Source organism: Amblyomma mixtum, chromosome 2 (assembly GCF_055824585.1).
Source record: "Amblyomma mixtum isolate Tamu chromosome 2, ASM5582458v1, whole genome shotgun sequence".
NCBI lineage: Eukaryota > Metazoa > Arthropoda > Arachnida > Ixodida > Ixodidae > Amblyomma > Amblyomma mixtum.
Genome location: NC_143013.1, coordinates 260,477,234 through 260,504,976, shown reverse-complemented (window position 1 = coordinate 260,504,976; position 27,743 = coordinate 260,477,234). Strand labels below are relative to the sequence as shown.

The following is a 27,743-nucleotide window of genomic DNA, read 5'->3' as shown; positions in this document are numbered from 1 at the left end:
AGACAAATGTACGGACTGGAAGGATGCGGAAAGGCATGCGGGGGAATCTGCGCGCCCGGCGATGCAGTGAGGTGTTGAAGTGTCTCCAAAATGCAAAAGCGGCCGCGGGACGGTTAGAGCGCACGCCTATTGCTCGAAACTTGGGAGATGGTCCGCCCGCTTCAATGAGTGACCCCCGGTGATGGCAGCGATGGGCAAGCGGTCGAGACGAAGGCGATTCGGCCCCACGGGGTTCGAAGAATTTGTGAGGATCGCACTTGCTTACTCGTTGCATGCGGCTGATTTCGAAGCTTTCCGAACTCATATATGTGACCTCTGACATTTTCAACTGTTGTTGTCCTCCGAGGTGCCTGATGCCTGTGCCGAACTTTCACTGTTTTGCAGGGTGGTTACATGTCCGCCAAAGTACACAAGTTAGAGCAACAGTTCCTCCACGATGCACTGAACGAAATCGACTCGACTCAAGAAGAGCAATCAACTGCTATATTCAGGGGAATAAGCGTCTATGTGAACGGCTACACGGGTTGGTGTCCTGCGACCGTATTGTTTACGTTTGATGTGAACGCGCACGTTTGGTTCCGTGCGAAAGCTAGATCTTTGAAGACATCTCAACAGTTACTTTGACTCCTTGCTTCGAGAACTGCTTGAACGTGATTCATCTTTCATGCATGCTTCTGTTCGTACATGCAGGCACTGGGAAGCGGTTGAGTGACCCTTCTGATACTTCGCATTTAGAAACTTACCCTAACTTGCATGCAAGAAGGAAATTCCCGCGCGTTTTCGCCGACGTTTTGCCAGTGAACTGCCAACAGTCTCGCGTAGGGGCCTTCTTTGACGTTTTTTTTTTTCCAGACCCAACCGCAGAAGAAATCAAGAGGATAATGATGCAGCATGGTGGCACATACCAGCACTACTACAAACGTCAACCAAATTGCTACATGATTGCGACTAACCTCCCACCAGCGAAGCTAATAGACCTGAAGGATTATGTCGTCAAGCCCAGCTGGATTTCTGATAGGTAGGTGGGTCCTCGTATGCTAACAGAGTGCTGTAATTTGTCCATGTGTGTACTTTTTCGCTCAGTCTGTTTTGTTCTCTTGTGTTTTATTTCACTTAGTGTACAAGCTGGAAGGCTCCTACCTGTTCAAGACTATCTGTTGTATTCACCCGACCTGAAAAACGGCCAGCAGAAACTCAATCTGGTGAGGTACGAGAAACCGTCAACATCATCTGTGGCACCACAGGCTTCGACTAGTCACAGCAATGACCATGACAGTTGGCTTTCCTCTGACAATAGTCACGATGAGGATGAACGTCCGGAACGCCACAATGAGAGCGGAGTACACACACAGTCTACAAAAGATGGCTCTGAGCGCAGACCCACAGCGGGTGACCCGAAGTTCCTTGAAGAGTTTTATGGCAGGTCACGACTACATCACATATCAACTGCAAGTATCAAGCTTAGAGACTACGTCACTCAGAAGCGGGCAGCTAGCAATGGTGTGTTTGGTGGTGTTGAAGAACTGAAGCATTATTTGGCACTGAAGGACTCTAGAGAACAAGCATCACCCACAAGCGGAGATACGGTCATTATGCATATTGACATGGACTGCTTTTTTGTCTCTGTTGGTCTGCGTACAAGGCCACACTTGAAAGGTGAGAGCGGTTTTTCTGCATAGTGCTAAAACCGAGACGGAAATGCCCTTGCAGCTATGCGTTGCTTGCTTGGCTCTTAGTGCACTGAATGCATGACAGAAAGTCGCAGCAATAAATATTGCTTGCTACGTCCACATTGCACTCTTTTCTTGTAAATTTGTGCATGTGTTATATAAATTGAAGAATAATGCATCATGCATCAGCAGAACAGATTAAAGCAGGCACACCCTAATGGGCATAATTTCATGACATTCGCGTTAAAAATTCAATTCTCGTTTTTTTTATAATGATTTCTTTATTTCTTTGCATTGTTAACCTTTCAGATAATTACGTAGTCGTGATAGTCAGACATGCATGGCTTTGAAGCAGCTCTTATTGCTACCAGCTACTATTGCAACTGCCTCAATCTCAAGCATAATTTGCTCAGAGCCTGTCTGCTTTTCTGTTCAATAGGAAAGCCTGTAGCCGTGTGCCATGGAAAAACATCTGACACATCTGTTGCATCAACTAGTTCGACTACATCGACATCTCAAGCCGAGGGGAGCGACATGATATCCCGATCAGAAGTAGCCAGCTGCAGTTATGAAGCACGGAGGGCTGGTGTGAAGAGCCGCATGTATTTAGGGCAGGCAAGGAAGCTATGCCCAGACCTCGTAGCCATACCGTATGAATTCGAAAGTTACGATGAGGTCTCCAAGCTGTTGTACGATATTGTAGCGAGGTAAGTTCCTGTTTAGTTGGAGTAGCAGTTAGCCGCTTTATTCTTCTTTTTCCTCTTGTGCAAACTGTTACATTGCAGATAGATACGTATGGAGTGGATGTATTTATGCCTGTGAATGCATCCGCTTCATAAATTGTCTGTTTGTACTCGAATGCTGGAGTGGTGTTTGGTGATGTGTTGATGTTGTACCATGTTTTGTCGATATTATCTGTTTCTTTTATGCCAAATGCGGGGCTTATTTTTCTATGTTTGGTTGATACTTTGCCCTCTTGGTAGCACAGTTAAGCCCACTTATAACTGCCGCAAATATAATGAATGCTCAGATATTACGTACTAGGGTGGTGCTATGGAAAAATTGGTTTTGAAAATTGGTTTTGAGGAAAGGAAATGACTCAGTAACTTTCTGAATCCACTGGAGCCACGCTGTAAGGGAAGGGATAAAGGAGGGAGTGAATGAAAAAAGGAAGAAAGAGGTGCCATCTAACCACCTGAGCATCTTTAACATGCACTGACATCGCACAGTACACAGGCGCTTTTTGCGTTTCACCTCCATCGAAACGCTACTGCCGTGGTCAAAATATGTATTGAAGCAATGGAAATACATCTCAGTTACAACGAACAGCTTTAGGCACGCTACTCGATTGCAAACGCAGAGGTGCCACCAACTCCTTCCCATCCCCCCCCCCCCCCCCCCCCCCCCCCCCCATGCAGTAAAAAAAAAATTGCACTTCCAGCAAGTGTGGAGACCGAAGAGTGTCCCTAAACTCCTGTGATATCATCCCGGAAAGGGCATGTTAAAACATAAGCAATAAAAAAGCAGTATTGAAACTGTCGGTAACCGCTTGCCAAGTGCACCGATGCTCTGTAAAGTCAATCATTCCGGGTATGAATGTCAACTGGGCTAAGCATCTTGCTGGTGCGAAACGGGCAGTTTCGAACCAGCGGAAGCAATTTGAGTAGTTTGAATGCCTTACTGGCCCTGCTGATCAAGCGGTATGCTTTGTCTGCCTCCACATTTTTTGCTGCTATCATGTTCAGACAGCACAGACAGCAGTCAGTGAAGCTGATACATTCAGTGCACACATGCGCTGCACTGTACCTTCATCACTGCATGAGCTCGTGTACTTTGCGATGTCAGTGGTGCACAATAAGGAATCCCAGATGGTCGAAATTTCCGGAGCCCTCCACTACGATGTCCCTCACAGCACGAGTTGCTTTGGGATGTTAAACCTCGTAAAACCAAACCAAAGCATTTTTAATACACCGTATGTTGGAGGGACCAGAGCTTCAGTTCAAATAAATAAGAACATTAAATTAGGCAACTTCAAACTAACGAGATTCCACTGTAATAGATACCTGAGGTAACATGTCGGTATGTCTGAATAGTAGGTACGTGTACCACTCTCGTTATGAGTACTCATACTTTTCATTAAGGGTTGCAGCTAAGACAAGGTGTAGGTGTTTAGGAAACCTGAAATGCCCGAATTGTGAGAGAAATTTTGTGCTCCTGAAGAAATCAGAATCGGGGATATGCCTTAAAAAATTCGGCCAAATCGGGAAGAAGCATCGACTAAAATTGACACGATGATCTCCAGTAATTCCAACGATACAACGAGTGCCCAGCGCACATCCCCCATATTGATTTTGCTTCGAACTTGTACAATGCGTGGCATTGTACAAGTTCTTTAGCTGCCTTTAGCTTTAGCTGCCTTTTTCTCGTTTTCTGTGAAGCAAGCACTGCATATGCAGCTTGTTCTGTACTGGCTGGCTCGCTCTTCACTAAGTTTGGGCTGGTGGAGGTCAGGAAAGGCATACTACATTCAAAAATTATTTTCCGCAGAAAAAGGTGAAATCAATAGGGTGTGGAATTTGAATACTTTCGGTTTTCTCATCTTTGACGGTGTGCTTGCTGCCCTAACATGGGATCAAATGAAATTTTTTTTATAATGCTTGCTCCTCGTGTCACACCAATCTCGTCGGCCATGCATAAACTGAACCAAATACTGGCTAGATGCTTTGTGGTTTGAGCCATGTTGAGAAGGTTGCAAGAATCTGCCACTTTTTGTAAAAGTCATCTTGTGCTCGTCCCACGGTGCTGCTGTTGAAAGGGGCATCTAATAAACGAAGGGTGGCTTGTTGAAAGCTCTTGAGAAGAATCTCGTGACAGCATGACTTGTGTCTGACATAGAATAGCGAATTACGCATGAAATGTCATTTAGAAAATTTTCTGCAAGTCGATATGAGCCTATCATTCGCTTTTGTGGAAGCATGCATAACGCCATCGGATATGACCTCTACTCCTGTGAATCATTGAAGCAGCACAAAATTTTTGAGCGTAATATTAATGACCTCCGGAAAACGAAGAGCTTGGATCAGTCGTGCACTGTTGGTATGCTGAGAAGAAAAAGACTGCTGCCAAAATCGCTCTGTTGATTGTAGCTAAAATGCGACAGCTTTAACTCGTATGTGAGTGCTAAGCGTGTCATGTCTCCTTGAAATTGCCACGTTTAGAGCGCCATTCCACATTTGGAACCATGCCTTGAGGCATCATAATGAGTCTTTGAAGAGGTCATCTTGCTGTAGGTCTTTTTCTTGCTCTAGTCTAAGCTGCTACTCTTCATTCATTTTGTAAGCCATCTTGTTGTGTTTTGCAGTGATTCGTAGTGCCATGCCTATCGAAGAGGCATTCAATAATCTTCTGAAAAGCGTACCCTCAGTCAGTTTGAATAGGAGGTTATGTGAAACAAAAAAAAGCTTCAAAAGAGAATATGCTGTTGCAGTGTGTACTGACTTGCTATATTTATGCTGTTTATACGGGGCGCGGGTTCATGTGAAGCTAAAAGGGCTTTTAGCTTTGCACTATAAATGATGCTTTCTAGATTAATTTCTTCAAAGGGCAGTATTTGTTTCTTTATAGACTCGTTTTGGTTTGGTGCAGTGTCTATAAAGTTCCAAAGCCAACTTTCAAAATGTGTGTCTATTTGTGCAGTTTTACCGTCGACATTGAAGCTATCAGCTGTGATGAGCTCTATGCTGATGTTACAAGAGTCCTGCTAGAAGCCAGCTGCACACCAAATGAATTTGCTGAATTTTTACGAAAGAAGATTGAAGAGAAAACTCTCTGCACTGCTTCTGTGGGCCTAGGTATGTGAACTTATCGCAATTTGCTTCAGATTATACTCATTTAGCTGCGCCATGAAAACTAATCGCAACTCTGGTCATGTCAAGCATCACCTTTTATGCTGCCCAAAATCTCCTGCTGCTGGTACACCTGCATGAAGCGATAGGACTTGGAAGCAGAGCAGCATATTTTCAGTGTTGCTTGGTTGCAGCCACTTCATCGTTTGGTCATCTCGCATTATCAGACAAGTAAAACTGTGCTAGCAGCCCATTTTTAAGACTAAAGTGTACAAAAAATGGTAGAAATGACAGAAATCTTTAATACCTTGTATTTTGCCTGGAAGACACGGGTTCGATCCCGGCTGCGCCGGTCGAATTTCAATGGAGGCGAAATTCTAGAGGTCCATGTACTGCGCGATGTCAGTGCACGTTAGAGAACCCCAGGTGATCGAAATTTTCAGAGCGCCTCACTATGGCGTCCCTCATAGCCTGAGTCGCTTTGGGACGTTAAACCCCAATAAGCCAAACCAATACATTGCATTTTAATAAAATTATGTGGACCTGAAGGGATACTGTGAAGCAGTACCAAACTGCCTGCCTGCCCACAACACTCTTTTCTGTGCAATTACTGCTACCAGGCTTTCACAGTGCATTGTTTCGATGCATGGGCCATTACAAGGTGAGTGTTGACAGCTCCTCCGTCGTAATCGCACTCGAAAAGCGACTTCGTATGCAAATGGATCGGAAATTACTTACCCGCAAGGCATTCTGTTTTTGGCTAGTCTCACACGCCACTTCTGAGCGACGGGCATAATTGTCTAGAACACCAGAACCGAGCAAAGGCAGTTCTGTGGCTTTTAGCTCACCACAAGGCAGGTCGCTGCAAACTGTCACCTTATGTGCTTAGTGCTTAACATTCATGCAAACTAGTATAGAATGTTCGTGCTTGTTTTATTTCACTTTGTGCTTATTGCAGGACACCTTGGTATGTCAGTTTTCATTCCACCTAGTCTTTAGAGAATGACAATTTGCAATTAAAGAATGTAAATATCTTAATAGTAGTGTAAAAGCTTTGTTGTACTCTTTTACTGGAAATCTAATTGCTTGTGGACATTACCATGTGGAAGGTTAATCTAAATTAAATTACAAATGAACAGCGTTAACAGTAGTGTCTCTTCTTACTTAACCAATAATGATTTCTCAATATCTGTGATGTCTTAAGCAAGTGAAAATGACTGCTGGAACGTTGTTGTTTTGGCAGGTTGTTAATCTATTGCTTTACGAGTTGCTTTAAAGAAGTCACTAATTATGTTGATTTTTAATGTCACAAAAGCATGGCTTGGTGTGCATATGTCCAGAACCATTGCATTAGGGAGCTTACATCTTTCAGGCTGTACGCCTGTCATGGTTAGACAGTATCCATCACTGTGATGCAAGTGTCTGCATGCTTGTATGTGTACTCTGGCATAGTTTGATGTGTTATTATTTTTGCCTTTGATGATGATAATGAAGATGCTGTTGCAAGGTGCGAAGACACTAATTTATCTCAACTGTTTATTCAAGGCCCCAACATGCTAGCGGCCAGAGTTGCTAATCGGTTTGCCAAGCCAAATGGTCATCATTTTGTGGACAGCAGCAGTCTGCAGACGTTTTTTGAAAATGTCAACGTAAAAGATCTTCCAGGTAAGATCATCCCGTCTTGGGCTACTGGTTCATAAGGGAGAGAAGTTTGTCAGGGCAGCTCACGTGGCAAAATAAGCTTGAGATACCTAATCTACATAATCTGTCATTTGTGCTCTGCTGCCTTCTGAATTTCCTGATTTGGTTTATTGGTCTTTGTTCTCGGTACAGGTGTCGGCTACAGGCTTCAGTCTCAGCTGTCGCAAATGGGCGTGGAGACATGCAGGCAGCTTCAGGCAGTGCCACTGGACACGCTCAAGGCAAAGTTTGGTATCAAGACGTCGTCTCTCCTGTACAATTACGCTAGGGGCGTTGACAACCGCGCCCTGCAGTTCGACAAGCTGAGGAAGTCTGTGTCAGCGGAGGTCAACTACGGCATCCGTTTTAAAGAGGTGACGCTCAGCACATGTACTTCATCGATGTTAGGCATTCAGTGCATTGAATTAGATGGCACAGTTCATTCTGGTTGTGGCAGAATTCTCGTATTCCGAGCATTTTTATTTATGTTAGGATCATGAGCAAGCAATTAGTTATTTTTTGGATGAAGTTTTTCACTTTGGGGGCAAAAAATTTAAATGTTTCATTTAAATTGATTTTGCAATCGTGACTGCTCAGTTTTACTACTGTATCTTGTGCCTTTATATTAACAGCCCTTGCTGAGAAAAATTATATTTATGAGACAGGGAAGAGTATGATGCAAGGGTTGAAGTGATCTGTACGTATACAAGGTTGAACCTGAGGCTGAATGAGTATAAACGTGTACTTCTTACACTCATTCCATCAGCAGGGGCGGTATTGCTGTAGTAATGCGGTTGGTACGAGTTGAAAAAAAAAAAATGAATACAGAAGCTTGCTTTTTCTTTTTTGTCTTCAGTCTACTGATATGCTCAAGTTCATCGGTCAGCTGTCTACGGAGGTTGAGAAGCGGCTAACTGAAGCTGGAGTTCAAGGCCGCACCATTACTCTGAAAGTCAAGGTGAGGGTTTTGTGTTTCTGTGTAAGATGCCTGTGTGTATGCTTTCTTGTGTGCTTGCACATGAGTGAGCATAGCCGTGGCATGTCAGGGTGGCATGTCAGGGCGCAGCGTATACATTTTTTCTTTTATTGAGGTTGCACACTTTCAAGACAGGTCAGGATGGCTGTAGTTCTAGGACTTGTTGACCTATATATAGAGCTATACAGTGGATCCTTGAACAGTAAGCATGGATATTACAAATTACTAGTTATATGAACTCTCCCTAAATATCATGACAAACGCATGCAATTTATACTTTATATACTGAACGCAGTTCACTATAAAAGGGGTATGTAAATCCCCATGCCAAGCGGTGTTCACTCAGATGGCAGGCAGCAAGCTTTGCCACACTGCCCAAGTGAAGCCATAGTTTGCCCTTTTATCTTGTGTGTTCTTATCTCGCACTTGACAATAGCACCACGGGAGATACAGAGGCACTAGGCCTCATCGTCAGGCTACCGAGCCCTGCAGGAATTCCCTGGGGAGCGGGGGATTACTAATACGCTGGCTTGGCACAGCTGATTGTCTGTGATCACGATAGATGCGTGACCTCTGAAGGAATCTGTTCAGTAGCCATTTCTTAACTGACATACACAGATGCAAGACATGCAGGAGGCCGTGAGTTTGAAAAAGTCGCCAGAAATGGCTTGCCAACTTTCGAGCACGATTTTGGGTTCTCTGCTGCATGCAAAAGTGTATTATTTGGCTCAGATGTTCGTTACAACACAATCCAGTTATTGAACAAGTTTATTTACTGCGCTCAAAAGGAGTTGCAGCAGATTTAAATCAGAACTAGTGCAGCAGCTGCCTAAGGAGAGAATTTCCGAGTTTACCTAAATTAAACCTTCATCTAAGCAAAGTATGAATATGACCACCAATATTTCTCTTCCATTCTCTGTCACTCTGCAGGGTTAGTGCATTGTCATAGCACTTGCCCCTTCTCTGTAAGGTCTATACCAGAAAGCCTGCCAGGGGCTTGAGAGCACCTTCTTATGTGCACCTGTCTTGAGTTGCCAAACCACGCTTGGCGTGCACAGGTGCGGCAGAAGGACGCCCCCCTGAATCCACCCAAGTACATGGGCCACGGGCTGTGTGACAACCTGACCAAGTCTTCCCACCTGCTGGCACCGACAGCCAACAAGGCCGTCATCTCCAAGGAGTGCTGCAGTCTGGCCATGCAGATGCACCTGGTGGCTTCCGACATCCGAGGGGTGAGAGGGTGCCTGCTGCTGTGGTGCCGGAAAACGGGCCTAGTTGATGGGCATGCTTGTTTAACCCACAAAAATAGCTTTTGTTGTCAAGCCACGAACAGAAATACATGTAATATAGCATTAAGCAAACAAGGGAAGGGGAATGAGGGGCTCGTTATAAATATGAAAGAAGCCAACAGCCACTGAAACCAAGGGGCACAGGGGATTTTTAATTTTTTTTTATTTTGTAGTGTTGATCAATTTAGAATATTACTGAATATGTTATCGCTAACAGCTAATTGATTAGAAAAGCAGAAGAAAAAACAACTACACTGTCAAATCTTCTGCTTTTCGGGGGTATTTATGTTTACAAGTAACCTAACCTTGAGAGTGTTCACCAGCGCCACCCACGTTCATAAGCGGCGGATGTAGAACGTCCTGAGTTGTTTTTTCTTCTGCTTTTCTAATCAATTAGCTCTAAGCGATAACATATTCAGTAATATTCTTACTTGATCAACACCACAAAATAAAAAAAAAAAATAAAAATCCCCTGTTCCCCTTGGTTTCAGTGGCTGTTGGCTTCTTTCATGTAATATAGCATTGTCACATTTGTCCCTCCGATGTCTAATATAATGGTGGGAACTGTGCATCTCATGTGTGCTCATTTATACATTGCCCCATGCATGCCACCGATTATTAAACAAGTATGAAATTACCATATATTTCTGCATATAAGTCTGCTTTTTTTTTTTTTTTAATGGCTATCCAAAATTAGGGGGTTGACCTATACGCTGTGCCGACCTGTTTGCGGGGTCTAAGGTAGTTTCAGCCAAGCCATGGGTATTACGCACCCCATATTAGTGCCCGTTCTAATCAGTATGCATGGAGCTTTGTACATAAAGAATCATTCATTCTTATGCAGGTCGTTTCTGCTAAAGAAATTTCTAACCGTGCTTCGTTAACCCAGTTCGTTCACGCTGGCGGCCACTTTCCCTGGCAAACGGTAGATAGCGCGAAAGCAGATTTCCGCCTCCGGTGCGTTCGTCACACCAGAATGTAAAACTAACGGACCGTTGGCAGTTTGGTTTGCCACTTACAGGCTAGTCAGCTGGGCCACACCAGAGTGTGGAAGGCAGAATAGTTCGCCGTTTTATCACCGTTGATCTCCATTTGCCTCCGAGTGATGGACTCGTGATTGCGCTGTTACACGTCTGATGCTTCAAGCTGTGCACGTGCTGCAATGGCATCCCACGGGAAACGCTGCAGACATGTATCTTTCTGCTTTGGCTACCATGGGCAGCAGGGCAGCATTGACTCATATTTGGAGTCAACATTTTTTTTTTTTTTTTTGGGGGGGGGGGGGGGGGCAGTAAGGGATGTGAGTTGTGGGGTCGACTTATATTTAGAATCAACTTATATACGTCAGTACGCAGTAGTTTTCTCAAGAAAATTTGGGAATGCAGTCATAAAGCCTGCCGTTAGATTATACTATTGTTATATTGCCAGACTCACCTAGCCAGGGGCTATCCTAGTGGCAAGCTTCACGCAAGATAATCGAACATAATCTTCTCTTCTAGTTCATTATGTTCGTACTGAAATTGATGTAATTGAGTTTGTTTTGTTGGGTAGCAGTGTAACTGAGGAGAGGAAGAGTAGTAGGAGTCAAAGCTGGACTGTTGTCTTCTGCTTTCACTACTTATGTAAGTGGAGAAGTGACAAGTTGTCACAACACTGAGATATGCTGGCACTTTGCATGCTTTTGTCTACTGTAGTGCCTTTCACCAGTGCCTTTCCTCACCAGTGATGTGGAGGTCACATTCAGCGAGCATAATCAGCATTTCCGTGTTTGTGACAGGCGCTTAGATTTGAACAGGTTAACTTGGATGCTGAATCTGACCTTTTGATAGCTTTGTGCACACAGGACAAGGAAGAAGAACCAGAGAGAAAAAGGTAGAAGGTGATGTGGAATGGAAAGATTGCATGAAATTTCATATTAGTCCACAAGCAGTAGACCATCTCTGAGATAATTTTTTCTTGTTTTGGAACCCTAACTTAGCTGCCCATTGTGGCTTTTTAAAAATCCTTTTTTCTCCAACGAAATTGGTCAGAATGAGTGTCAACATTTCACTTTCTTGAAATATTTGGAGAGCTGACTGAGTTATTTGATGTGCTCCTAATATGGTTGACATCATTGGAAGGCGTCAAACTCAATTTTAAACTCAATTTTAATGTCTTGTGACATGCGTTTGCCGCTTGAACTATCACTGAGGTTGCGCTGTGGTTTCCTTGCAGGTTGGCATTCAAGTGGGGAGGCTAGAGCCACTGCCATCGGGGCAAGGTAGCGGTGTAAAGACAATGTTGGACTTCCTTACAACGGGCCGTAGCACGTCTCCAGTGGCAGGTCCAAGCTCAGCACAATCACCAACAACGAATGGTACAGCAGAGTCGCTACCCAAGGCCGTTAGTCTGCCAGCCTTTTCCGAGGTAGGTCAACATGCGTGCAGTTTATTTACTGGGTAATTGTTTTACTACTCTTCCTGTGCTAGACTTGTGCCTGAGGCACAGCATAGCACAGTAATGCATTTAATTCTGAGCTCCAGCCTGAGCTCAGAAGGTATTTTAACTAACTGCAACTTTTCTGAGCCACAGTAAGTGGTCAATTTTTGCTGTCACTCTCATTGTTGAAAAGCTGCATTGGAGGCTTGCATTTCATGCTGCCGGATGGCTCTTCTGCATGGGCATTCTTCAGCATTCCTCAGTGATTTGACTCTCTCCAGCCATCTGTTTGTGCTGGTACCAGTGAAGTTTCCACTCCTGTGCACCCTTGTGTGGGTGCGTGCATATGGGAAATCGCATTCACATTGTTATGGCCCAGATTTAAAATCTGTTGAGACTCACAAATAAGAGCAAAAGAAGAGTCATAACGGCTGTAGCATAAGGTTTATGTATGACGGAATACGAAAACTTCCATTTATGGAAAACGGTGTCTAAAGAGTGATTTGAAATGCCTGCAGAGAAGTGGGCCTTTCTGTTCCAGCCAAAGTGCAGTTGTGCTTAATGTGCCAAGATAAAAAAAAATTGCAACTTCAAGCTTAGGTGCTCCAGCAAGAAAACTTGCAAAGTGCTTTCTCAAGAAAGATTAGATGGTGCAGCTTATACAAATGTGTGCATCAGAGACCAAAAGAGTTGATGGTAGCAGTGATATGAAGATATTCAATATATTGAGGGCAAATTGTGGTGTTCCTGATGCTTGATTTGTGCTTGATTTCTGAGAATTACATCTAAACAACACGTTTAGCAGTGTTTGATTATGGCTGAATATTCAAGCACAGTACGATTTTTACGCCTGAAATCGGTATTATTAGTTGGAAAAGCTCGTTATATACTTGCATCACCAGTGTGGTATGTGATGCTTTGAAATTTTATGCCTTTTCATATGCCATTAACAATAGTTTTTGCCCTTACACTGCTATGTTTGCTGCAAATTGTGATGTCCTTTCACATGTTACTCAAATGATCCCTGCCTGCTAGAGTGCACTTTTCATTCTTATTTGCACAATAACGTGTCTTGAACATGAAGTCAATCAGCTTTGGTTATGTTCTTGCTATCCTTGTCAGTATCCCTGTAATTTAAAAAGTGCTAAATCATTTCTTTTCTTTTTTAATATCTAATCCAATTTCAGTGTCTTGCTGTTCACAAGCTGCTAATAATGGCATGTGCTGCAAAACATCCCTCTAATTGTATCTGAACACTTGCTGTCAGCACATGCAAGTGTCCTCAGAGACATCCATCATAAAGTTGCTCTGTTCAGTGCGAAAAGCATCTATGACGAGCATTTTCTCTCGTTTTGCTGCAATTCTCCGGTTCGTCCAATACTGAGTTGTTAAGCTTGAAAAGCTTACAATAACCCTGCTTAAGCACCACTCATCTTGGTTTTAATAGGGCAAATAAAGAACTTTTTAAACAACGAAATGGTTCCTGCCTTCTATGGCTGGTTCATAAGCGTGAAGCAGTAATTAAGGATGCTGTGTTGCTGTTATCTGCAAATGCTTTGTGGCTTAATTTTTCAGATTGATCCAGCTGTGCTAGACAGCTTGCCTCCTGACATCAAGGATGAGGTGCTCACCATGTACAGAGAAAGCCGGCGGAATCCCCTGCGACCAAAGTGAGCAGCTGGTACCAGATGCAGCACTTTGTGTGCTGCACTGGCTTTATAGCACGCACGTAACTCCTTTCAAATTCCGAGGCAGACTTTGTTTTATAAGAGCTCTCTAGAACTTCCTACTAGGTAATCTCATTGGTCCACATTTAGGTGTTCTGTAGTCATGAGTAACTTATAGTGTCCAATGATGTGGCTTATTTGAGTTTATGGGTTTATGGGGGTTTAACGTCCCAAAGCGACTCAGGCTATGAAGGACGCCGTAGTGGAGGGCTCCAGAAATTTCAACCACCTTCGTTACATGAAAGTCTCAAATAGAGGTGGCATTGAGAATGTGAGAAACTGCGCGTAACCTGCGCGTAACCTCAAGGAATTCACTGTATGGAGGTTTGTTGCAACATGTTGAACTGTCAACATTCTCACATTAGCTGCAGTTAGTACCATCATAACAATCACTGAGTTTTTCAAGCTACAGGCAGCAGGGTGAGTGGCAGAACAACTGCAGTAAGGAGGTCAGCTTTTTGAGAGACAAGTTTAGACTCGTTTTTCAGTGATATGTGGCTCTTTCCATTCTGCAGGGATGCAGCAGCTGGTACTAGCGGCACCAGTGGCATTAAGAGTTCAAGTAGCAACCACCGAGGCCCGTCGTCAGTGGCTGGCGCAAAGCCCAAACTGCAGCCCACAGGGAAGAGAAGAGGGCGCCCACCAAAGAGTGCCATCAGCCCGCAGAAAGCACGGCTTTTGGCATGCCACTCGCTAAAAGAGTACATGGTAAGTGTACAGCACTCCTTTCAGCCTTCACAGCACTTGCTAACAAAAAAAAAAGAAAGTACGCAGTAGGTGCCACCTTTCACAAATTTTCTCAGGCCTGAGACTGGCTCAGAGAAAGGGCACCAGAATCTGTAGGGTGTGAGAGACTCTTCAATGTTCATTTTCTTTGGTGCTTAGTTAGAGCACTGTTGACAGCATTTTACTTCCCTGGAACACAACAGACTGATAATAGCTGTACTCTTCGTCCAGTCTCTTCCATTCTGTTCTATTATTGGCTTATTTGTGGTAACATTTCTTTCAGTAGGGTTTGCAGAAAGTCTGCTCGTAAGATATGTAACCCAATTCTTTCACGGCCCAGAGTAAAAAAGAGTACGCCAGACAGCACAAGCGCAGTGCACTCGCAGAAAAAATTGGGGGACACTCCGCCTTCAAGGGCTTGGCGTGACAGCGGTTGTTCTTACCCAGACAGACATGGACACTGTTTCGTCTTTCACAATCACAATTATTATGTGAAAGACCGCACGGCATGCATATAAAGCCCTGCTTTAGCCAAGCCGTACGAATGTGCCTGCGTGGCATAGCTAGCGTTAGCGTGTCTGACTTGCAACCTGAGGGCCCAAGGTTCAGGGGTTTCTGATGCGCCGTTGATGTGGCTGACACCATCTGTGGGAGCCTCTTGTAATTGTCTGGTCCTGATTTTTCTATCACGTCAACGGCAACGCCAACACTGGCTTTTCTGTTACACGAGGACTAAAGTGCACTCGGTTCGGAGTGCGTTCATGCAGCACACTTCTCTGGCCGAATGCGTAGGCTCGCTGACAGTGATTTCAAACGCACAGAATGTAATGTGCGAAAAAAAAAGGCACAAAACCCCATTTTATTTGTTGAACAGTGTTAAGGAATTTATCCGTTGTAGCAAGAAGCAAAACAAAACTAAGAAACGAGAAATAATAATCATGTACACAAGGGTAACGGAGTGGATTCCAAGAGAAAGCAAACGTAGCAGGGGACGGCAGAAAGTTAGGTGGGCGGATGAGATTAAGAAGTTCGCGGGGATACAGTGGCGGCAACTGACAAAGGACAGGGTTAATTGGAGAGACATGGGAGAGGCCTTTGCCCTGCAATGGGTGTAGTCAGGCTGATGATGATGACGATGACGACACAACTCATGTTGGGATGATGCAGCACTGAGGTGATGCCATTTTCGTTCTGCTCATTTTGTGTTTGTGAGCCAGTGGGGCAAACATGGGCTAATCATGCCGGTCACGTTGCAAAAGGTCTGTGCGGTGGCAGCGTCGACACTTCTGTTTGCCACCAACTCGTTTCTGCCAAGCTGCTTTCTGCCCCACTACACTCCGCCATGTTGTTTGTTGTTAGAATTCTGGGTCAGCTAAGGACTCGTCTTGGCTGGTCTTGACTTGTGGTACCTTGATATCGTTTCCTTTTCCATTGTTAAAATGTAGTTAAAATTTACTTGTATTGGTTTTTCCGCACCAAATAGTCAATTTTTAAGTTGTCTATTTCCATCCATTTTTTCAAACATTGCACTCATTTTCAGTCACCATTTTGTTTTTTTTACCATGAGTGCACTCTGATTTTCCATTTAGCACTGCGTAGCCTAGAGTGCCGAAGCGCACTCGCCGTAAGTGCACTTCAACTTAGCATGCTTGACAGTTGTTTTACACTCACGTTGACATGTAGTACTAGTCGCCTGACATGTTCAGATGAAGCCAGTGTAGTTTTTGTTGTACATTAGCATTTTACAGTGGTCATTGTGAATTCTGTAAACTATGCAGCGGTATAGTGCCTAGAATATACTGGCTAGTGTGCTGAGCGCGGGCGGCGCGGTGGCACCCGAGGTGATGCCTGCCGCGGCGGCCGCATAGCGGCGCTGTGGTGCGAGAGGGTGTAGGGTGAGCGCGCGCGTCGGGGCGAGCCGGTTTCTCGCACGCGTCGCGCCGCTGAGGGTTGGAAAGGGCTAACCAAACCAAACGCTAACCAAATGTAAGCACACGCGAGCGGTTGATGGAATTCAAACTAAAAAGAAAAAACACGTTTTACAAAACACACAATTCGGTTTAATAGAATGAATGCAGCATGTTTAATCAAAGGGGAAGTGCGAGTGGGGGTAATGCTTTTTGGCCAACAGAAAGTACTAAAAATCGCGTATTCAATTGCAGTGGCAACAGAGAGACACTGTCGCAGGTTGCCAGCAACCGACAGACATTGTGTAGGCTTCACCTGCACAAATTAACTTTGAGTCTGATAGAGTAGCACATTTTATATTTGCCACAGCGGCAGGATATGAAACTTACAGCTTTTGACTGCATTAGTACGGAAACAGATAAAACACTACGCTATTATGAATCCATTGCAGCCTATATTTTATATAAATTTTAAAAGTTCCAAGTAAAGAGAACTTGTTACAATTACGGCTGTACGTGTCCATGCTTTTGGTCCTTTCGCTGAAAGCCTCAAAAACCTTCGTGTGCAGACCAAAGCCACCCTTAAATCGTTGCAGATATTTTTGCAAGCATTTTCGACCACGCAAAATCATGATGTTCTGCTTCCGAAGGTGCTCGTAGAGCTTTGGGCTCCGCATCCTCATTAGCAAGCATTCCACAATCCAGGCATCTTCATAAGGCATACCTCTCAGAGACTTTCGTCTTGCGGACAAGGAAACAAGCTCTCACAGCTAACTGCTGCTTCTTCGGGAGTGACTGTATTTTTGCCTCGAGTGCTTCTTCGCTCAGTGCATTGTAGCTCCTTCATTTGAATCACATCACGCTGAGCATTGGCCAGGCTTTTCTCGGTCTTTCTCAAAGCACGAGAAAAAATCCTTGAATTTTTTTTGTCACTGCAAGGATCTTTCGTCTTTTTCTTCTGCACATGTTGTTCTGCGAGAGCTTCCGTAAATATTTGCAGTGCAAGCATTACTCCCCTTTTCGATCGGTGGTCAGCAAGCATTTCTCTGCAAAGTACATAGTTCTGTATGAAGTGTGCTTGCCTGCAACAGGAATCATGCAACATCCATTACAGAGGCCACGCAGAGTCATTTCTTTGATTATTGTCTCTGCCTCATGGCGGGCTGTAAGCACGCGCTTTTCCTTTTCTCTTTCTTCCTTGGAAGTAAATTGTGGCAATTACAGAACCGTGCTCACGCAAAGGTTTTCCAAAAGTCACCATTCTTTCGATGAATAGTTTCGAGAAGTCATCAGCTTCGGTCTCGCAACAGGCATAAGTTAAAGAGAGATTTGGCGCAGCAGGCAACTTCATCCATGTCACCGGAATCAGAATTCCATCCAACGGGTGCCGAACATCACTTGGGCACGGACACTCTATCGCTTCTCTCTCACACATAGGTCCTGTAGCAATGTCTGTCTGCTCGGAATCGGAACGCTTCTGGAGTTCCTCTGATGCGCCTCCACGAGCGACGCAATGAGAGTCAACCCGCGTACCATCACCGTCGACTGCTGAGCACAACTCGGGATCCACCAGCTCGACATTTCGCTTCCGTTTAGGTGCCGGTCCTTGGTCGCAAATGTTTCGCACCTTCCTTTTCACCGTCTTTTTAGACACAAGATGAGGTGGAGAATTTTCGAATACTGTAGGAACAGCATCGGGCTTCAGGCGGCTTCACTCGGGCGAGTTCGTTCACGACGCCGTTCACCGTAATCTTAAAAGGTATTTCGATGCATTCGTTCTGGAAATGTTTTTCGCATACGACAGCCTTCAGTGTAAGCCTTCTGTCTGTCCTCTTGATCTTATTTTCCCATTCAGCAAGCCGTGCTTGGTCCGCCGGTGCAGTGAACAAAGACACCTTTTCTTCGTTAGACCGATAACCGCTTCGACACAACGGAACAATACACGCCCTCTCTTTGCATTGCCGCTTAGCCTTTAACATTTCAGGATGTTCTTGCTTACATTTAATGTCTTCCAGCTTCACAATCCAAGAGATGATGCCTGTCAAACGTTGATTTAACGCGAGCAATCGCGCGAGGCTGCGGTATCGGCGCGACAGCAGACGACAGGAGTTCGCCGGCTTTTGCGCACCCTCCCGACCGGCAGCGCCCCTTGCGGCCTCTCCGCGCAGGCATCGCGGCGGGGGCCTCGCCCTCCCGTACGAAACGCGCGCGCTGCGCACACTAGCCAGTATATTCTAGGCACTATAGCAGCGGGTAAGCACATCAGGTGACAAATCCTTGCTTCTAGTGGAATGCTGTTTAACAGTGGAAAAAAATTTCGCAATTTTCACTGTAGGCAAGCCACTGTAAATACATCAGATGTACCTGGAGTGCTCTCGCACATTGGATGCTTCTTGTTCCAAGGCAGACAGAAACAATCAGACTTTTTTCTCTCTTTTTCCTTTACCTTGCTTTGCAATACTAAGCGGGAAGAGGATGTTACAAATGGTTGTGAGTGCTTGTTGCAAGAGTGAAAAAATGGGAACTGTCTTGAATAAATTTTTTCGCTACTCTAGACAAAACCTGCCCAGACAGTTGTGGAGACGTTTGAGTCTGTAATTGATTCCGAGAAGAAGATGGAGCAAGTCAGAGCTCTGTTACAGCAGTGGATAAATACAACCAGTGGTACGTCCCTTTGTCTTCTATATTGGTGTGAAATATTCCTTGCATGTCGTGGTTACTGTGGTAAGTGCTTGTGCCGTGAATTGCAGACACATAAAATAACCGTTGCTAACACTCAGCTAGCAGGGCAAAGAGGTACCAACACTAGATTTAGAGCATTGTTAACATATCGCCATGTGTCAGATTGACTCATGGTTGCTGGCATCCATGCGTTTCCCTGTCAAGGCAACAAAGAGGGCATTAACTAAGGTGGGCCCACTGCCCAGTCAGTGCTATGGTGGCTAAGTCGCTGGCTGGTTGCAGACTGATCCAATTGGCGAAACTGTGCAAATACCTTTTTGAATCTGGCACTTCAAACACACATTAATTCATATCCTCTGAGCTTTGCTGATAGAGATGGGCATGGCAGTTGTTTTCCTTCTAAACCTTTAATGTGCTCGAACAGGGAATTCATACATATTTGGCATTACAGTCGAACCCGGATATATCGAACCCGCATATTTCGAATTATTGGCTATATCGAACACACAGATTACCCCCTTGAAAATACTATGTAAAAGTATAGGACAGTTGCGTTGTATATCGAATTCCATTTTCGCCGGACATTGGATATATCGAACGCCGCGCCGCGCCGCGCCCCTGGAAGGTGCGCTTTCCCCAAAGACATTCCTGTCCGGTCCTCAGCCGCCTCAGCGGAGAACATTTCCGCAGTCAGCAGGCGCAGGGCCCTTTTTTTTTTTTTTTTGTTCCCTGTTTTTGCGCCCCACCGGCGCGAGCTTTCCCACTCCTCCTCTCCTCCTGTACCGCCGGCGTGTGCTCCGTCAAGGTCATTGGAGATCAGCGAAGAGAGAGCGCCGCATGGAGACGCGCGGCGACCACGCTTCTTGGGGAAAGAGAGAGAGAGAAAACGGTCGCTTGTGGGCACATCGTGGGTCTGGGGAAAAGAGAGAGCTCAGAAAAAAAAAAAAAAAAAAAAAACGAAGCCCAGAGCGCCGATCTTTCTCCCTGCTCTTTCTTTTCCCTCTGTCGTTCCTTCGCAGCCGCGTTGACTGCCGCTCGCATAGGCTTCGCTCTTATCGCTCCATCTGCGCCTCGCGTGTTTTTTTTTTGTGTGTGCGCCTGTGTTTCAACGCGCGACGTGAAGCAGGCCCCAGTAGCCAACTGTTTTGGCAAGGCAGGCCTTGAAGTGGCCGGAGATTAATGTCCGGAAGATTTAGATGACGATGAGTGCTTGGACGACGCGTTTCGCGACTTGTCCAATTTTCTCGGCGCCGTTCCGTCCGAAGTGACTGTTGAGGACTTTAACGCTGACAGCGAAGTTCAAGCGGTAGCTGGCGTTCAAGACGCCGACTCCAGCGACGACGAGGGCAACTGTGTTGTCGAAGAAACGCGTCCGTGCGCAGCCACTGAACTGGCGTCAGCGTTAGCCTGATTCGGCGCTGTTGCGGCGAAATGGAAGGCACTGTGCTCTCGCACCTGGACAGTCTCGAGAAGATCGAGGCCAGTGTTTTGAACTTCGTTTCCCAGGGGAAAAAGCAGCCCAAAATTAGTGATCTTTTTTTCCGCGAAATAAAGCGCTTTCACATTGCGCGCCCATACTATGTGATTCGCGGCTGTTCCAAACGGTAAGCCACAATTTGTTATGATCGGGAGTGCAGTTATAGCCTATATCTGTATATCGAATTTTCGCTATATCGAACTATTTTCCGATCCCCTTCGAATTCGATATATCCGGGTTCGACTGTACTTGGGTTTTATGATCTCCGTTTTGCATCCAAAACAAACAAATTATGGGGACACTTGAGTCACCCTAAGAGTGGAATGTGATAGCATTGGATTTCACATTTGTTGCAGCTTCTTTTGCAGCTTGTGCGTTTGTTTGCATCAGTCTCTTTACAGTTGTCAGTTCATAAACCGCCATGTTCAGACTGCTGGCCGCAGTAGCAGGAATCCGCTATGCTGTGACAGTGCCGACATTTGCATCTCTCACATTCTTTATTGAACTCAAGCACTTATTTAATCTGCTCTGTGATTGTTTCCTTTGGGGTCGCATCACACCTCTTTCACCATAGCTCTTTCAATCAAATATCAGCGAATTTCGTAACACCAGGCAGCCCTGGGTTGCTCCAGACGTGAACTGTGATGCTGTCTAAGTTGCTGTCTCAAAACTAGGTTGCTTACAACCCATTGGGCAGGTCAAGGTGACGTCACAAGCTCACGTGACCTCTCTCGACCAACCATTAATTTAATTGAGCATCGCATTTAAAATCTCGATTACACGCAACCGATTCCTGTTGCCAGTGAGCCAAGCCATGTTAAATATAGAGTGATAACATCACAGACGTTGTTTTGATTATTGTAACTTGCATTTTATGCAGATACTGTTTTGAATTCAGACGTGGTAGCGTGGACAAATGTCCTGTGCAGCATTGTCCATGGGAGAAACCTGGAAATGCTCGACGTTCTTCTCAAGTTTTTTCACAGGTGAGCGCGCCGAAAAGTACTGGAACAAGTGTCATAGTTATAACTGAAGTTTCACATATCACGAATCACAGGAGAGGCACCAGTACACAGTAAATGCATGTAAATAACGTAAATAGTGAAAGTGGTTGTGGTGAAGCTATTTTCGCCATTTTTGGCGACATCCATTGAGTGCACTTTTTGGCTGAAGCAGTAGAGTTAGACTTGATAGAAGAACTTTACGGGCATAAAGGGCAAGCAGACATCCTGGATGTTGGTCTGGCGTCACATAATCATCACGGGCACTTTCATTTTGTGCTCAAGTTCTTTGTAGAAGTAGTCCAAGAGTGCCCATTTTATGAGCTGGGAATGGTTATGTTGGGTCTGCCAAACTCTACGCCCTAGTCAAACGTCCTGATTCACTGTTTTAGTTTGAATTTGGTGCATGCAGTAAAGCGCACCGTGCGGGCAGTGTTGTGCAGCAATGCACGCAACGTACAGAATTGGTAGCACATGCAAATGCCTTTCGCCGAGGTAAGGCGCCTCTGGGTTCCCGAATGTTGCACGTACAAGAGTGGAAGCATTGTTAAATGTGATCGCGTGATTAAATGGCCCACACTTAAACTGCTGCTTTGGCTGACGCAGACTTATACCTGTGCCACACGCGCACAAGAAATGGCGGTAAATGCTTAAAGGTGCACTGAAGAGGATTCTGAACATGCCTTTTTGCCGCGGGAACTCGATCCACACGTTCCTAGCATTCTTAGACACAGTGACTTATTGCCCTGTGTGGCCGATTTCCCCAATTGAAACGAATTAACGTCCGGCTCCCGCCTTTTTTTTTAATTCTGCCTCGTACGGTGGGTGGAGTCGACCAACGCGTGGAGCGCCTTTCACCCAGTCCCGTGGAGGCTTTGCTTTCGCTTTACTTTGTTTTTTAGGTTTCCATGAATAAATAGTTTCATTCGCATATAATATAGCCGCAAAATAAGCCCGAATAAATAAAAATACGCGCGGACTATTTGCTACTACGGACTACTACGTATTACTCCGCCGATGGCAGAGCGGCAAGCCGCCACGGGACTGGGTGAAAGGCGCTCTACGCGTTGGTCGACTCCGCCCACCGTACGAGGCAGAATTAAAAAAAAAAAGGTGGGAGCCGGACGTTAATTCGATTTAATTGGGGAAATCGGCCACACAGAACAGTAAATCGCAGTTTCTAAGAAAGCTCGGAACGTGTAGATCGAGTTCCCGCGGCAAAAAGACAAGTTCAGATTCCTCTTCAGTGCACCTTTAAGGCCTTAAGTTTGTTAATGCCATTATTTCCGGAGTTGGTGCTACACGTCCACATTTAATGCCATTATCGGAAGTGGCGATGGCGATAACGCTTGCAAAGTAGTTAAAAGTTTCATCTGAATATAAACATTCTTAGTGAGCACAATATATCGGGAATGTTGTTCAAATGTAATGTAAAAACGATTTTCCAGAAAATATGGCTGTTCCTGCTTTAGAAGTCGAAAAAGTAGGCATAAACTCGCATGTCAGCACATAAGTCGAGAGTACCTGTCAATAAGGCTGGCTAAAATTGCGCTCTTCGCATCGAAAATGCGGTATAGATGCCTCATCTGACTGAAAGTTAAGAATTAACCATTTCCTACTGGTTAGGAAGTTGTTACTAACAAAGCTGCATGCTTTTCTGCGTGTGGAATGGGAACGAGAGTACACGTTGCACGGGTGAATGAGTTGTGGCGAACTCAGTAGGTCGCGAATGGCAGTAAGGCTAATGCCATTTAAATTTATGCGTGTGGCACCGCACGAATGCCATTAAAACTTAAGGCAGTAAGCACTTAATGGCATTAAGTCTGTCCGTGTGGCACGGGTATTAGAATGCATTCACATGCTGTTCCCTTTGTTTGCGTGACTTCTGCTATTCCAGGACCGTCCAGAAAAACGGAGCCCAGCTTTGGCAAGACACGTACATGAAAGTGGTCAACACCGTACAAGGCGAGGTCCTCCAGGCATTTGGGCATTTCATGAAAGTGCCGATATTTTAGAGCAGCCATTTTACCATTTGCCGGTTTTGAGCCATCTGTAAAATACCTTGTCTTTTTATTTTACAAGCACTTTTGCACTGTTGAAAGCGTTTATAAGCAGGTTTTGCTGCTTAAGAAAAAAAATGTGCGTTGAAAACATTGTGCCAGCTAGGAAACTTGTTATATCAACTTCTAATGTTAGGAAACATTTAAACCTTTCTTTTTCTTTTTTGTTCACGCAAGGCATACACGTTGAGCTTTTCGGCCATGTAGTCCGAGATGCAAGTTTCTGCGTGAAAAACGGGTATTGTTTATCATTTCTTCAATATCAAATGTGCAAGGAACAGGCCAGATATGTCTACCACAATGCATTCCAAGTAGATATAATTGTTGCTCAATTCGTTTACTACCGGGCTGTTTCTTATCTTTCCTTGCGAGACTTGCCAAAGTGATATTGCAGGGGGTGTCGCTTTGTTAACCTTGCACTAAAATGAACTGCGGAATTTAACAATTCTGTACGATGTCTTCGTCCGTAATGCAAGTGGACCCAGTTTCGCAAAGCAGTGCTTCGTTTACTGAAGCCGCATTATCACATAATGCCGAGCCGGTGATGCCGAAAACCCGGTTAATGGCGTTGAGATTCAGCAGTGTCCAGTTGTCTAGTACTTTGCCTATATGCTAGGCACATGATTGCAGCTTTTACAACCCGCGGATCACAGATCGTGCGCCCAAAAAGATGAGATCCTGGCTAGGGCGTCTAGTGGGCTTTCGTTTTTTTGCTGTATTCAAATGAATGACTGTGTGCAGTCCTGCAAAATTGCATGCCACGAAGCTCAACAAAGATGTAATTCTTTAATTTTGCAATCTTTAGCTTCAACTTCAGATTGTTTTCAATTCTTTGTGCCTCCTTGGCGATGAGTTAGATTGCGTGACATTGTATTTATTCATAATAAATTTTATTTCTATGTTTACTTCACTGTTTAAAAACTTCAATGCACTTTTTGTATTTGTCTCTGTGGAGCCTTTACCTTTTTTTGTGAAAAATAAAATGGTTTTGCGACTTGGCTTGCAACTCCATTTGGAAATGACATTTTCATTACTGTTATATGGGTCTCCCAAGATGCGTGCACGTTTGCTTTATTATTTTAATACAGTTAAGCCCACTTATAACAGATCCCAAAGTGATCAAAGCATTGTAGTTGCTCAGCAGAGCCGTGTCAATAACTGCAAATGCTCTGCTTCATCATCAGGCTTCATCCACTGCACAGCAAAGGCCTCTACCAGCATTTCCAATTAGTAGCTGTATCCAGTGCCAGCTGTAGCCAGTGCCAGCTGTAGCCACCTTGTCTCCACAAATTTCCAAACCTCATCCCCTAACCAGGTTCCCTGCCTCCCACTGCTACGTCTTCCATTTCTTGGAGTCCACTCCATTACCCTAACGGAGTAGATTATTTGTTCGCCACATTACATGGCTTACCCATGTCCATTTCATGTTTATGCCAACATGCAGGATTTTGTGGTACACTAAATCAGAATAAGCAAGTACCTCAATTACTAGCATACTTGGACAAAAATGTGCGTCTCTTGGGGTTGGCAGTAGCAAGCGCAAGCATGAAACACTTGCAGTAGACATATGAATGGCATCTAGCACCCTGTAAGAGAACTTAGCCACTTTATGCTGAGCTCGTTTCTGTATTATTACGAAGCTCCTGCTACTGTGCTTCTAGCTGAAGTCTTTGTCGACTTTCAGCTCTGGAGCCTGCCACTAGGATGCTCTGAAAGCTTTGTGGTGAAGCTCGCCACAGTTTTAATTTAATGAACACTTCAGACTGTGGAACACCACTTTCCGACGACTGCATGCTTTAATGCTGTAGGGACATGCACTTGTGGCAGAGGAACTGATTAAAAAGGAACCGAAGCTACGGTACAAGAAAAAAGCAAAAAGAGCGTGTTTCCCTTCCTCTCTCAGCAGGGCATAAGTGAGCTACAAACGTGGCTCAAACGCATTATTCCCATTTCACTGGCCGAGTGACCTTTAAACTTGCACAGGCCTGCTTCCCTCCTCTGTGGTCCACTTTGAGCAACAGAGTGGAGTGATTATACTGCTACTACTAACTTCCACAGTCTTGGTCAGATGTTTAGGGGAATCCCCCAAGGTGGAGTAGATTTGTAATATTGACCAACACTACGAAAAATTGACCAACACAGTTCCCACTTCGAGTTATTGATCAATTCACTCTCGCCCTACCATCAGCTTGCCGTCCTGGTTAGCTCAATTGGTAGAGCGACTGCTCCGGTGAAGCGGTGGTCCCGGGTTCGATCCCCGGACCAGGACGAATTTTTCTTTAACTACGAAGTTTCTGAGAAAGCTGTACTATAGCTTTCCTTTGTAGCCATATGGCTGCGCTCAGGTGGATGCAAATGAGTAATTACTCCCTATATTATTATTATTCCACAGTCTTGCAGGCTTATGTCAGCATAAAGCACACAGCAGGAACACAGATTCAAGGCACTGGCATAAACATGAAAGCATACGTGCAGCTTCAAGACAATACTGCTGGTACAGCCACTATGTAGAACTAGATCTGGAGAAACACTTTCATCGTACTCCCCTGCAGTAAAAGCTTATTTCAACCCAGCTAATTCTAAAATATGGATAATTCGAATTGCTGGCACTGAAACCTTAAATGTATGCTGTAATGTAGCCCGTGCACCTCACACTTGTGTAGAATGGTAGGCGTGACAGCGGACGGACAGCCCAGTCTCCAGTGGACTAGTCCAACAGTTTTAATGCAGAAGCATTTTTTGTCTCATGAGTGGCGTGTACAGGACCTGTCAGCAGAGGGTGTCAGCACGAACTGTCAGTTACCCAGTATAGGGGTAATTAATAGAGTAGTTGATTCAATAATTACGTAATTATTGTGATTGATTAATGAATTTACCAACATTGTGTACTTAATTGAGCAAAATAATTAGTGGAACTAGACAATTACTTCTCAAATTAACTCAATATTTAGTCACTAGAATGAATAATATATTACATTTATCAGTAATTCAATCAAATTGATGAACTAGTGAATGGAATTATCTAATTAACCAATTAGTACTTTGGTGTGCTTGCTAGATGCTCTAGCAACGGAATCCATGTCTTCAGATGTGGTAGAATCGAAGTTACGAGCGAAAACACGACTTAGAAATGGCAAAAGCATGAAGAAAAGAACATGCTGCAACATAATCGGCACCAGTAAGAGAAATTGCCCTGAGCGGCAGAGTTTCGTGAGACGTACCCGCCGTCTGCTATCCCAGTGTTGCCATACTGTAGTGTTGCCAGACTTGCGCGATTCCCAGTGTTGCCAGGCTATAAGGTTGCCAGATTGTGAACTAAAACCCAGTGTGGCTGACTATTTGTTCCCTCTCCCTTTTACATTCTCCTCCGCCTACAACTACGCTGTCGCGCCGGAACAGCCCAGCTCGTAAGAGCAGCCTTGCCCGGAGTGGCCGCCGCCTGTTCGCCAAGCGAAAGAGCACGTCCGCGGCGGTTACGCTTTTTTAGTGACTTGTCGAGCAGACGGGTACGACAGACGAAATCTGCCGCTGCGTGGCCCCAGTGAGCGTATTAAGACGAGAGAAACGCGTGATTTTGTTGAAATAAGCGTGCTATGCTCAAATTCACTTGTCGAGCAGACGGGTACACCAGACGAAATCTGCCGCTGCGTGGCCCCAGTGAGCGTATTAAGACGAGAGAAACGCGTGATTTTGTTGAAATAAGCGTGCTATGCTCAAATTCACTTGTCGAGCAGACGTGTACGACAGACGAAATCTGCCGATGCGTGGCCCCAGTGATCGTATTAAGACGAGAGAAACGCGTGATTTTGGTGAAATAAGCGTGCTATGCTCAAATTCACTTGTCGAACAGACGGGTACGACAGACGAAATCTGCCGCTGCGTGGCCCCAGTGAGCGTATTAAGACGAGAGAAACGCGTGATTTTGTTGAAATAAGCGTGCTATGCTCAAATTCACTTGTCGAGCAGACGGGTACGACAGACGAAATCTGCCGCTGCGTGGCCCCAGTGAGCGTATTAAGACGAGAGAAACGCGTGATTTTGTTGAAATAAGCGTGCTATGCTCAAATTCACTTGTCGAGCAGACGGGTACGACAGACGAAATCTGCCGCTGCGTGGCCCCAGTGAGCGTATTAAGACGAGAGAAACGCGTGATTTTGGTGAAATAAGCGTGCTATGCTCAAATTCACTTGTCGAGCAGACGGGTACGACAGACGAAATCTGCCGCTGCGTGGCCCCAGTGAGCGTATTAAGACGAGAGAAACGCGTGATTTTGTTGAAATAAGCG

The 27,743-nt window shown here is 45.0% G+C and overlaps 1 protein-coding gene and 1 non-coding gene across 2 annotated transcripts; both read left to right on the top strand.

Moving 5' to 3' along the window:
* Positions 1-3: 3 nt before the first annotated feature.
* Rev1 (Rev1 DNA directed polymerase) lies at positions 4-24,482 on the top strand. The gene is made up of 16 exons (XM_089573695.1): positions 4-244; positions 385-523; positions 853-1,018; positions 1,118-1,656; positions 2,110-2,377; positions 5,367-5,521; positions 7,061-7,180; positions 7,349-7,569; positions 8,052-8,153; positions 9,230-9,403; positions 11,675-11,866; positions 13,454-13,548; positions 14,121-14,313; positions 18,794-18,902; positions 21,278-21,383; positions 23,296-24,482. Exons 1-16 carry the CDS (start codon positions 182-184, stop codon positions 23,411-23,413), a joined length of 2,760 nt encoding a protein of 919 aa, XP_089429821.1. The 5' UTR covers positions 4-181; the 3' UTR covers positions 23,414-24,482.
* A 1,171-nt stretch (positions 24,483-25,653) lies between these two features.
* Positions 25,654-25,727, top strand: TRNAT-GGU (transfer RNA threonine (anticodon GGU)). The gene has a single exon. It is a non-coding gene; the product is annotated as a tRNA-Thr (tRNA).
* Positions 25,728-27,743: the final 2,016 nt, after the last annotated feature.